This window comes from Juglans microcarpa x Juglans regia, chromosome 2D, assembly GCF_004785595.1.
Source record: "Juglans microcarpa x Juglans regia isolate MS1-56 chromosome 2D, Jm3101_v1.0, whole genome shotgun sequence".
Classification (NCBI taxonomy): domain Eukaryota; kingdom Viridiplantae; phylum Streptophyta; class Magnoliopsida; order Fagales; family Juglandaceae; genus Juglans; species Juglans microcarpa x Juglans regia.
This window is the reverse complement of record NC_054596.1, coordinates 8,905,423-8,917,645: the sequence shown is the minus strand read 5'-3', so window position 1 is coordinate 8,917,645 and position 12,223 is coordinate 8,905,423. Positions and strand designations below refer to the sequence as shown.

General features: G+C 36.3%; 1 protein-coding gene across 2 annotated transcripts in view; it reads left to right on the top strand.

Moving 5' to 3' along the window:
- LOC121248366 (MADS-box protein AGL42-like) overlaps positions 1-6,880 on the top strand; it is a 36,784-nt gene extending 29,904 nt beyond the window's left edge. For both annotated transcript variants that reach the window (XM_041146826.1, XM_041146825.1), the window contains exons 3-8: positions 4,983-5,064; positions 5,377-5,438; positions 5,535-5,634; positions 5,846-5,887; positions 5,992-6,033; positions 6,391-6,880. In XM_041146826.1, the coding sequence (XP_041002760.1) occupies positions 4,983-5,064; positions 5,377-5,438; positions 5,535-5,634; positions 5,846-5,887; positions 5,992-6,033; positions 6,391-6,507 (445 nt within the window). In that variant the 3' untranslated portion in view covers positions 6,508-6,880. The remainder of the gene's footprint in view (positions 1-4,982; positions 5,065-5,376; positions 5,439-5,534; positions 5,635-5,845; positions 5,888-5,991; positions 6,034-6,390) is intronic.
- Positions 6,881-12,223: the final 5,343 nt, after the last annotated feature.

Here is a 12,223-nt window from a genome sequence, read left to right as displayed (position 1 = left end):
CACGGTATTTGTGAGGGAATTTGGTTAAAAAGGGTGCTAAAGGAATTAAAAATTTCAGATGAAGAACCTATGAAAATGTTCTGTGATAATCAATCAGCAATCAGCATTGCCAAAAATCCAGTTCATCATGATAGAACAAAACATGTGGAAATTGATCGACATTTTATAAAGGAGAAGATAGAGGAAGGAATAATCAAGATGTTGTACGTGCCTACATGTCTTCAGACAGCAGACATCCTTACCAAGGCTCTATCGAGAAAGGTGTTTGATGATCTGAGTTCCAAGCTGGGGTTAATTAATATTTACCGCCCAGCTTGAGGGGGAGTGTAGAATTATAGAGAGATTTATGTTTAAGGATCTGTTAGCAATATTAGGGGCTAATATCTAGGAGATCTACAACTAACAGATCAGTTTTTCTTATCCCATGATTTTAGGAGATTGGGTAGTCTGTTACCAAATCTGTAGATATAAGTTTCCTGTTTTATAGCTTTCAGTTTTAGGTAGTTCTGATTTCCTTTCTAGATTAGCTGTAAATATCCCTAAAATAGATGAGCATTATCATCTATATAAAGAGGGGCCTGTAACCTTATTTTCTATGTAGTGGAATCTTACTCTTTCCTTCCACAAACAAGAGACACAAAGGACAAATTGAAAATAAATATACGATATGAAAGGGACAAATTTTGGTAAGAGACAAAGTTAGAGAGAGGGTGCTGAGTACAAGATTTGACTCCTTTACGTTATACAATTGGTAAGTCCATATCATGAACAATAGGAATTGAAAAGTATGAGATAGACAAAGAATTACCTGATCCCGGGTTGGATGACTGGCAAGTAGATGAGGTAACAGTCTTACTATTCTGGCATCGTGAGTAGACTCTCAGTTTTGCACCTGGTGGCTCACACAACTTATCAGTATATGGCTCTAGCTCTGGCTCTGGCTCTGGCTCTGGTCCTCACTAGGTAAAGGTTGCAAGAATGTCTGTTTGTTTGCTGGTTTAGGAGCCTGGATAAATATAGGTAAAGGATCCACATATGACTTCTCTCCACTCTTATTCTCCTCCTGAAGAGAAGTCTGAGAGGAAGAAAAATAGGGTTGAGATTCAAAGAAAGTGGCATTCATAGTGACAAACCGTTTTCACGATGGTGGATGATAGCACTTATACCCTTTTTAAGTGGGAGAATACCCTAAGAAGATACATTTGAGAGACCGAGGATCTAATTTACCACGAGCAGGCCCATGAACATGAACAAAACTAACACAACCAAACACTCTAGGAGGAACAACAAACAAGGAGGAAGACAATGAGGGTAACAAAACTTCCATAGGTTTCTTAGAATTCAAGACAAGAGATGGCATTCGATTAATGAGGTAGGCCGCTGTAAGTAGAGCATCACCCCCCAATATGATTTTGGAGCATGCCTGGAAAATAGTAATGCACAGGTGACCTCTAAGAGATGCCTATTCTTTCTCTCAGCAACACCATTTTGCTGTGGAAAACAAGTAGTTTGGTGAATGATGCCATGTACATGGAAGAAATTTTGAAGATTATCATACATGTATTCTCCTCGGTTATCAAAACAAAAACCTTTAATAGATGTACCAAATTGGGTTTGAACCATTTTATAAAAAGTTTGAAAAATAGAAAACATCTCGCTTTTCTCTTTTAATAGGTAAACCCAAGTGGTGCGAGAAAAATCATCAATAAAAGTAACAAACCAACGAAAGCCAGATAAAGAAACAATATGAGAAGGGCCCCAAACATCAGTATGAACAATGACAAATGGTTCCATACTTTTATTATTACTAGGAAGAAGGACACACGATGATGTTTAGAAAGTTCATATGTCTCACATTTAAACTGAGATACATCAAGGCCAGAAAAAAGATGTGGAAAAACATGTTGTAACAAGAAGAAAGAAGGGTGCCCTAATCTTTGATGCCAAAGCCAAGTCATAGCCATAGAGTCGTGAATGCGGGTGGTATGTAAGCCTGTTTGATTTGCCCAGGTGTCTTGATTTGCGAATCCAAATAGTAAAGACCATCCTTCAAGTTACCACTGCCAATCATCCTCCCCGTGGCTAGGTCTTGGAAAAAACAATGGTGAGATTGACGATTTAAGGCTAGAGTGATACGAGCGATGGAGAGAAGATTATTTGCAAAGTTGGGAACATGTAAAACATCTGAAAGGGACAAAGACTCAAGTCACAAGAATTGAACCTTTACCAGATACATATGAGAGGGATCCGTCAGCAATTCTAACATTTTCCCAGTCTGAACAGAGATGATATGAAGAGAAAAGAGATGATAAACCAGTCATATGATCATATGCTCCTGAATCAATTATCCAGGGATCATTAGACTCAATGGAGGATGCTTTCAAAGATATGGCATTTACCTGAGTGAGCAAATGAAGAGGATGCAGTGGTGGATGATTCCAGCTGAGACATAAGCCAACGGAGTGTGTCAAGTTCCTCCTTGCTAAGCCCCCTAGGGTCCAAAGTGGAAGGACCAAGCATAGACATGGTAGGTGTAGAATCCACAGTCGAAGTGTGATTAGCACGAGGCCTAACGCCACCACCAGAGCTAGCTCCTCTACCTCTTGTAGGACGACCATGAAGTCTCCAACAAGTCTATCGAGTGTGTCGTGGTTTATTGTAGTGATCACAAAATGCAACTTGTCCTTTCATTTGTGGTGTCAACTTTTTTCCCCCATCATGGCTCCTACTCGTCTTGTCGATACATTGAGTAGCAGTAAGCAAGGCGGATCGATCCTGGGGAAGAGAATGAAGCATCAAACCACGACGACTCTCCTCATTTTGAACATAAGAAAAAAACCTCTTGAAGATATGGTAGATGATCCTTTCCCAAGATCTGAATTCGAACAGAATCATACTCTCCATTCAATCCTCCAAGGAAAGCTTAAATACGTTCCTCTTCTATTATCTTCCTAATTTTTACCAAATCAGTAGTACACTCCGTCTGAAGATTCTGATAGTGATCCACTTCTTGCCACAAAGTCCATAGTTGATGAAAGTAAGCAGTAACAAATAACTCTCCCCGGGTCATCCCATGCTTTAGCGCATAGACTTGAGCATCATTCCCCTTCTTTGCAAAAGTTTGAGCAGATGCGTCACACACTTCTTTTGCAGTGCGAAGAAGTAGAAAACCATTACTGATATCAGGTTGCATAGAATGTAGTAACAAAGACGTGACTGTGGAATTTTCAGCTTCCCATCTATCATAAGCAGGATCATCTAGCTTTGGTTTAGGGATCTTACCATTCAAGTATCCTATTTTCCCTCTAATCTTGATATACAAGAGTGCAGATTGAGACCAAGCCAAATAATTGAGTCCATCTAATTTCACAATTGAGATTTGGAGGGTTGGATTTTCATTGGAGTAGGTCACATGGCTCTCTACTCTCTTGTCAGTGGTATGTCCTTCTCCCTTCTTTGGATCATCCATTGAAACCAACCAAATAGCTCCACTACTCAATTAATAGAACTCAACAACCACTAATCACACCTTAGTGGACAATCTGGAGCAACGCCTCCTTCCCCTTTTTCCTTCTCCCTTTTTTTTTTTTCCATTTTATTTTCTTGAAACTTTACCTTAAAACGGCAGGTCGTTTTGGCTCCTGGCGTTGCTTCTTCCTTTGCACGACACGTCTTTTACACATGGAGCAATGAAACGACATGTCATTTACACATGTAGTAACGAAACGACGTGTTGTTTTTCTCCATACGGCGTTCTCTGTCTCTGAGCCTTGCCGGAAAAACTAGAAAGCTTCGATTCCGCTTCAAAAACACCACTACAGGCTGATCTCATCATCTTGAGTTTAATTTCAGCCTGAAATCATGGAAAACTCAACCCCAGATCAATCAAAAACAGTTCTTGTTGAACCTCCAAGGAACACTTTTTTCCAGAAATCACCGTCAAATGTTCTCTATTCACCATGAAACTTGGTCAGTGGGATTCCCAGAAGATTTCGATCAGACCCATCGGTTCGACTTCCTTGCCACAGTTCGTACGTCGCCGTCACCGACCGCCGCTAGTCACACTATTTTGTACTAATCTAACCCTAGCAGCCCAAGCATGCTCCTATACCAAGTTGAAAGTGTAATGTAGGAAGAGAAAAATGGAGTCAAAGTGAATGGAGAAGAGAAATCCCACAAATTGTTAGGTTCCTTCTCCTCTAGATTTTTATTTATGATAGAGAGACCAAATACATTATAGGATGTTAGAAATACTAGATCAGAATGTACAGCGGAAGCGATATTACCTCACAGAAAATATCTCGGATCTAGTGTGGTTGTTCCACGGATTCTCCAACGTCGTTGTTCGTCCATGATCTTCACATCGATGGTGGAGTGTACTACGTGGTAATACCAGAGCAACACTCACACGTTCCACAGCCTAGATGCCGTAACTAGAGAGAACCATTTGAGAGAGAAAACTTGTTTATCCAAGTGTTTCCTCCAAAGAAGGGGAGAGACTATGTAAATAGCCTCTCTAGTGTAACCCCCTAGGGCCAGCCATCAAGCCTCATGAAGTGGCTCATGAGTGCCCCTTTCTTACATAGGAAATATGCAATCCAAATAGGGAAGATATCAATCATCAACATATATGAGATATAAATCAGCACAATCACAAAAGTGTAAAAGGAAATAAACAACTCATCAACACACTTTGCATGTTTACATGAGATGCTTAATTACCTCTCACCCATCAGCTATAACAAACTATAAAATTAGTCGCTATTACAGTGAGACAATGAAAAGGAATTTTTTCAAGCGAAAGCATGATGAAATTTGTTTTGATAAGTGAAACTATGAACAAACTTGGAAGCTGATCGTATGTTATATTTTCAGTTATTGACTTACAAGTCCAATTCGATCAGTTTCATCTTATTGCAAACGGTGATAAATCGAATAGATTATATGAGATCATGATATCATCTTATGTTTTGGAAGTTCAGCATGCAAAAGTTGACAGAACGATATCTTAACCATGCAAAAGGTGGGGAATTCAACACTATTGCAGTGGACCAATATATGCAGGTAGGCCTTTATTATGATCTTGTGATTAGAAAATATACAGTGCGATAATATGCAGGTGGACCAATTATCATAACCGTTGTTCGTGCACGTTCTCATAAGATCAAGTGGATAGATCACTGGTCATTAGTATCATGATTTGATACAGATCCAGCTCACTGTTCTATGATAATTATTTACACATTGGAAAGTTGAGACGTTTGGTGTGCAAGTTTAACTCATTATTTTGAGTCTTTGACCAATTTATTCTGCAACAATACGAATCCAATGCGTACTTATTGCTTTTGTGATAATTAAAATGCATCCCTCGTGCAGCAACTGATGCGTGAAAGTGTAAGCATGGCAAAGAAGATCGAGCTTCTTGATGTTTCTCAAAGGTTCTTCTCTTGCTTTGACGCTGCTACTTGCTGCGTTTACTAATTACGGCCTCCGTCTGAACTGGAATTTTACACTCTGCAATTTGTTTGTCATAGGAAGCTTTTGGGACATGGTTTAAGTTTGTGTACTTGTGAGGAGCTTGAAGAGATCGAGAGCCAGTTGGAGCGAAGCCTATGCCGCATCAGGGAAAGAAAGGTACTTCAAAACCTGACCTGAACACGCGGCTTCTTTCAGAAATTATATATTCTCCGGTTGCCATGAAAACGGGAGAGGAAGTTGAGAGGCTGGAATATTCTGGTTAATTATCTTTCACTTCCTGCATCTCGCCATTCTAAGCAACCGAAACAGTACGAAGATGAATATCATATATGAAAAGCTAACAAACAGGAAATGGCCTAAATTACAGGCTCAGTTATTGATGGATCAAATAAAGCATCTAAAGGAAAAGGTATATTTGACTTGGAGACCAACACATACGCTCTCATGTGTTCACTTTTGCTACTAAAATATATGTGTTTAGTTAATTTTTAAAACCTTTTTCATGAATTTCAGGAGAGACTTTTGCTAGAAGATAATGCAAGCTTAAGAAAAAAGGTGAATACCTTTGGTACTCGTGATCTACTCAAATCTGCAACTACACCTTAGTTTGAAATGTTAGCTGTCTTATAACTCAGTTTTAAGAGAACTGCATGTTTTAGCTGGCTTCCAATCTGGGAACTGACCATAAAAATCAATATTTCCAAACCAACATACATTTCTCCACTTCATGCTTGCCCTAACCAGAAACACAAAAAGTAGTTTAGTTGAGATGTCATTGGAATTAAAAGACACCCAGCTTCTTAATTAGCTTGTCCTGTTGGCATCCTTTTAGCAGACCATGAATCTTGATGTCTGATTTTCATACGTTAACTTAACACAACTACTTGCGGTGCAAAAAATTGTCTACGGCAGTTACCAGTTGCTCAAGAGAAAGAGATTGTACTCAACTGCAGCCAAAGTAGCCAGGATTCGGACATAGATGTGGAGACTGAATTGTTCCTTGGACTGCCTCAAATGCGCTGCTCGTAGAAGTATGTGGGGGGGCTTTTGGAGTACGTTCTTCCATGATTTGTCAGCAGAATCGAATAATGATAATACCCTGGCGGGCCATATATGCATTATATAATTAAGAAGAAATAAGTATAAGTTGTGATTTGTTGTTCACTTCTGATTCCTCGTTGCCAAATTATATATGATGCTTTTCCTTCCAATATTGTGACATGAAATTTGTCAGCTAGCTAGTTGTATAATGTATCGTAATCATGTAAGATAGCAATGATTTCAATGTAATATATAGTATTTTAACCGAGTGAATTAGAATTACTCGTAATATTCCTGCATGTATATACATTATCATTCACGCAAAAGCATGTAGTTCATATATATGGGTATTTGATTGAAATATTGCTCATTACCACCTTTTTTTTTTTTTTTTTAATCCCTGATAGGACGCAAGTACTTTGAAATTATTGGAAAGGCCAGTGAGAGTTGTGAAATCCGGGCTGACTTGAGTTGACCCAAAGCTTATGTATTGCTTAAAATGGGCTGAACTACATGGGTTTAAGATCTGAGTTTCTTATTAGGGACTGTCCTGCCCAGTTGACAGGGCCTTGATTGCTATATATTTTTGGGAGGTGGACTATAAGATTTCGATTGATTTTGAAGATGAAATAAATTGAGATTAAAGTTAAAAGTTAAATAAAATATTGTTAGAATATTTATTTTTTAATATTAATTTTGTTTTGAAATTCGAAAAAGTCAAATTATTTATTTTAAATGCGTGGAAATTTGATAAAGTTGTAATGATTAAATGAGATGAGTTAAGAGGAGTTGCAAAAACAAATAAGGTAAATGTATCTCTTATTAAAAAAAAAGGATAACATTATAACTTTTTTTTTCAAATTTATATATGGATACTTGAGGTTTTATTAACAAAAAGAAAAAGCCCGATAATATAAAACATGAATAAATTTTCTTTTGGGTTAGCCGCTCCCCACATTCTCCCTGGGGAGGGAGGGGGTGCATGATTTGAGCTAATTTCCCAATAGTCCAAAAGGAAGGTAGAAGCTGGTAGCAGTAGACTAGCCAGAAGTCGTGGACTTACAGATGGAAACTATAACTTTTCCTCTCAATTATCCTTTCCCCTTTTATTTGACAAAAAAACAATCATGATTGTAATGAATAAAAGGAGGAATAAGAAGAGAACAGTTTTGTCTATAAAAGCAAAAACAGAAAAAGAAAATGGCCTGAAGAGCGGCCTGGTCAGAATTAAACATGCATGCTAGCTAGCTACTATATATATAATACATTTCACTAGTATATTAATGGCCTCTCTCTCTCTCTCTCTCTCAATAATTGTTATTTGCATGATTTAGGCATTTAGAGTAGGAGGGGGACCTCTCTATCCATCCATAGAGTACTGTCTTTCCATTCCAATCTTCAATAATATAAAGCTTCTTTCTTTCTACGCTCGATAACAAGAGGACAAAAAACCCTACTTATAATGTCCCACCCCATCCCAATCTCATGTGTCTCTTGATTTGCCCTCCAACACGCTCCTATTCCCTCTTCTCCAGTCCTTATGCATCATGTCTTGTCTTCTTTTATATATATATATATGTATGTATGTATAAGATCAGCCATATATACCACGCTCCAAGCATATTAATAAATAAATAGAAAAAAAAAAGGCCCAAAAACCCACATTACATATTAATTAACAATTCCGCTTATGCTGATATATGTATATATATACATATATAGCAGGCAGCAAATTAATTAAAACTAGCATGCGCGCATTGTTATTATATATATATGTGAAATTAAAGATTAAAAGTTCGTATCTGTTATATATTAAATGGTGAGACTTGTGTTCCTTTCTTCTTAAATTTAAAAGTTACAATATTAATTAATTCTTATGATGATCTGCATAGACCTACCTACCTAGCATTTACATATTTTAATTAACTCTCTTTTAATTTGGACACCGCGAAGTACAGGACCACTTTGAATTTCAAATGCATCACTCTCACTCTCTCTCTCTTTCTCTCTCTCTCTCAAGAGATTCAACTTAGAATTTAGAGCAAACTGCAGGTCTTCAGGAATAATGTGTAGGGGGGGAATCTGCCAAGTTTTTCTCAAAAACTGAATCTCATGACCTCACCCCCTCGATAACTTAACGTAAATCCAAAATAGGATAAGATTAATTAAATCTCCTCCCACCAAAAGAAAATAAACACAATATATATATATATATAAATATATATATATATATTATATATACACACACACACATTATAGTAGTACTTTGTTCACGATCGGCTTATGATTGTGTTATTATTAGTTAATCATATCCAGGCGAGATAACTAAATATATATGCAATACAGATAACGTCTGTGATCTCTAGCTTCAAGGCTCAGCGCATTGAGTTTCGTGCATTTTTTTCATGTTTTTCTCAACAATGCACTGTAGTCTATAGCTAGCTATAAGTAGTAGTACTAGTCCTGAACTATTCCATTGGTTAATTAATACACTTATACTAATCTTCCTAATCTTAATGCAGTATATATAGACTAATTATAACAAGATTTAGCATTATCGATCTGCTTCAAGATGGCTGATTACTTAGCATGCATGTTATAATTAAAAGAGTATATTAATACAATGTTGGGGCATCTTTCTTTTACTCCTAATTAACATAATTGGGACCACGTTATATATTAATGTTCATGAATATCTCAACCCACGCCTGCTTTCTTTCATATACACAAAGCCAAGGGACATGCTGAAAACTGCTCATCTTAGGGAAATGGGTAGGAATCATGCAAGATGGTGTCATATCAGAAAAAAGAATAGAAACATTTGAATAGTCGTGGTCCCCTAATGTCTAAATGCAATGACGGGATTAGGGGGACCGGTAGGGCCAACAAGCTAGCTATATATCTAGGCCCCCAAAAGTTTTAGAAATTATATATATACGTAGTTAATTGTTTTTGTTTGGCGAGTTTCTTGATAATTAGTTTCTGGGCATTATAGTAAGAAATAAATAGAATGAATCGTTTGGATTCATAGATGAGTTGAGATGGTTTGTAAATAGTAAAATAAAAGTTGAACAAGTTATTATATTTTGTATAAGAATTTGAAAAAGTTATTTTGGAATTTAAAAAAATTAAATTATTTATTATATTTTATTTGAAAATTTAAGAAAGTTGTAATGATGAGATAAGATGAGTGAAGGTAGATTTTGAATGCAAATAATGCCTTAATTATTACAGGTACTAGTATATATGGATGGTCTTAGACGTTTTAAAACTAGACTCATGACCACTTCTACTAATTGTCTTCTTTTCAAGTCAAATGGATAAACATGCATGCATGCATAATTGTCCTTCAGAGTTAGTTGATAACAACGACTTTAATTTTATCAAAATTAAAGTAATATGATGATCCGTTGGCTGCATGCATGCATGTATATATCTATATTTAAACTGATGAAAAGAGATATCATCATGATGTTTTGTGGCGGGAGTATACTGTAATTAGGTGCATATGGCCGACGAGCCCCAATGATCTGAGTCAAGAGGGATTTTATTACGTGGGGTGCCTGAGAGTGATGGGGATAACATGTAGCAGTGGCTTCTTCTGCAAACACTGTAACCGCGCGGGCTCTCTCTCTACAACTATCACATGCAGGGTGGCTGATGCACATACGCTAAAATATGATGGGTCCGGCGCCATTTCTGTGAAATAGAAATTTTGAAATTCGGCTACTCTTATGCGTACGAACGTACATACTTCTGTACCAAGAACTCATTTTACCATAGAAAGAGACTGTAGAAATTTGACATTCCCTCAAATTGCCTAGACAACTTATAACGATTTTATATGTTTCGATTTCTTCCCCCTTCATATGCATTATATATGAGATATGACTGTACGTACACCCGATTTCATCCAACCACTCTAAGCTTTCATCCCAGTACGTACTCGATCGATTTGTCTTTTGCATACATATATATATATATATTATATATATATGGAGTACTAGTACTGGTGGGACTTTCACTAGATAAATCATGATCGATCTTGAAATTTTTATAGATCCAAAGCAATTATAAATACATAAATGGATAGAGTCGGAATATAGATGATCAATATAAGATCTTTAAAATAACATTACCCAAAATATAGCCATGCATGCACGCGCGATTAATACCGGCCGTCTGATCATGCTTTCTGATTTGGCATATATATATATATATATAGATATATATATATAGAGAGAGAGTAAACAGGGAGTTCGCGGAATTCAATGTGCCCCCTGCTTCAATGTATATTAATTCTTAAGGGTGAAATATTTCATATAAATGCATGTAGTGCCACTCAAACGAGAGTCACCTGAGACCTTTCTTTAATTTGTTAACATGTTGTCCTAGGCGAGGCTCAACCCAATTCATGAGTAAGATGTCAGTGAATGGTGAATTAATGTTGTGGCAAGGTTTGGTTTTTTATGACTTGGTTTAATTTGGGTTTCATTTGAATATTAATGCAACTTCTAAATTAAGTGTTGAGCTTGTAATTACCATAGTATTCTTTCGTTATAACTGAGGATCTTTTTCAATAAAATTGAGATATATATAGTCTTCTTCGAAACATAAAAAATAAGAGAATGAAAAGACAAATTAATAAGTTAAATACGCTAGAGAATTCTACATGCATCATAATTCAAAAATAGATCAAGAGGATAAAGACTATACACATCAAGATCCCTGATATGAGAGAGATATATGAAATGAATCTTGCAATAATTAATGAATATTTATTTAGTGTTGTCTAATAAATTTACATGGACAACAATAAATACTGTTGTAGAACCTACTTCATATGTCTATCTCTTTATCGCTTGAGACCCTCTAATTCATATATATAATGATTTAAAGAGATATTTTCCCATACGGTACAAGCCAATTCACTTTGTTTTTTTTTTTTTTTTAATCTATTTGATTCAAAAAATATAGCTTTGTTTCAAACCTAACGTTATGGCCTATGGGAGAGGTATGTAATTCCAGGTTGAGCAGAAAAGATATGCAAAACGAGAGCATATACAATGTCTATTTCATCAATATTTTACTATAAAAATGATATTTGTAGCAATGTTTTGAATACCGTACCGGATAGCGTACCGGTCAAGGCACTGGAACGAAATATTTCGGTACCGGTACCGTTTCGGGATAGCGTTTCGGGATAACGTTTCGGGATAGTCGATCTATAAATAAATTATATATATAAAAATTATATTCTAAAATAATAGTCTATATATAAATAAATTATATACAAATACATATATATATAAATTATAAATAGTATAGTCTGAATTGAGGGTTAAAAAATAAGTTTGTAGTTTAAAAAAACGAAAAAACGAAAAAAAAAAAAAAAAAACACACAGGCCGAAATATCGGCCGGTACCGGCCGAAATATAGGCCGGTACAGGCCGAAATTGAGGCCGGTATGACCGGTACCGGCCGGTACGACCGGTATTTTGGCCGGTACGGAACAGATATAGTACCTGTACCGGCCGGACGGCCGAAACGAAAAATTTCGGCCGTACCAGCCGGTACGGTACGAAATTTAAAACTTTGATTTGTAGTCTTAAATATGTAAGTTTCGCACATGCACTACTTTTTAAAAAAATAAGAAAAGCTGAAATTCACGCAATAAAATTAATTTTTTAAAAATAGAATTTAC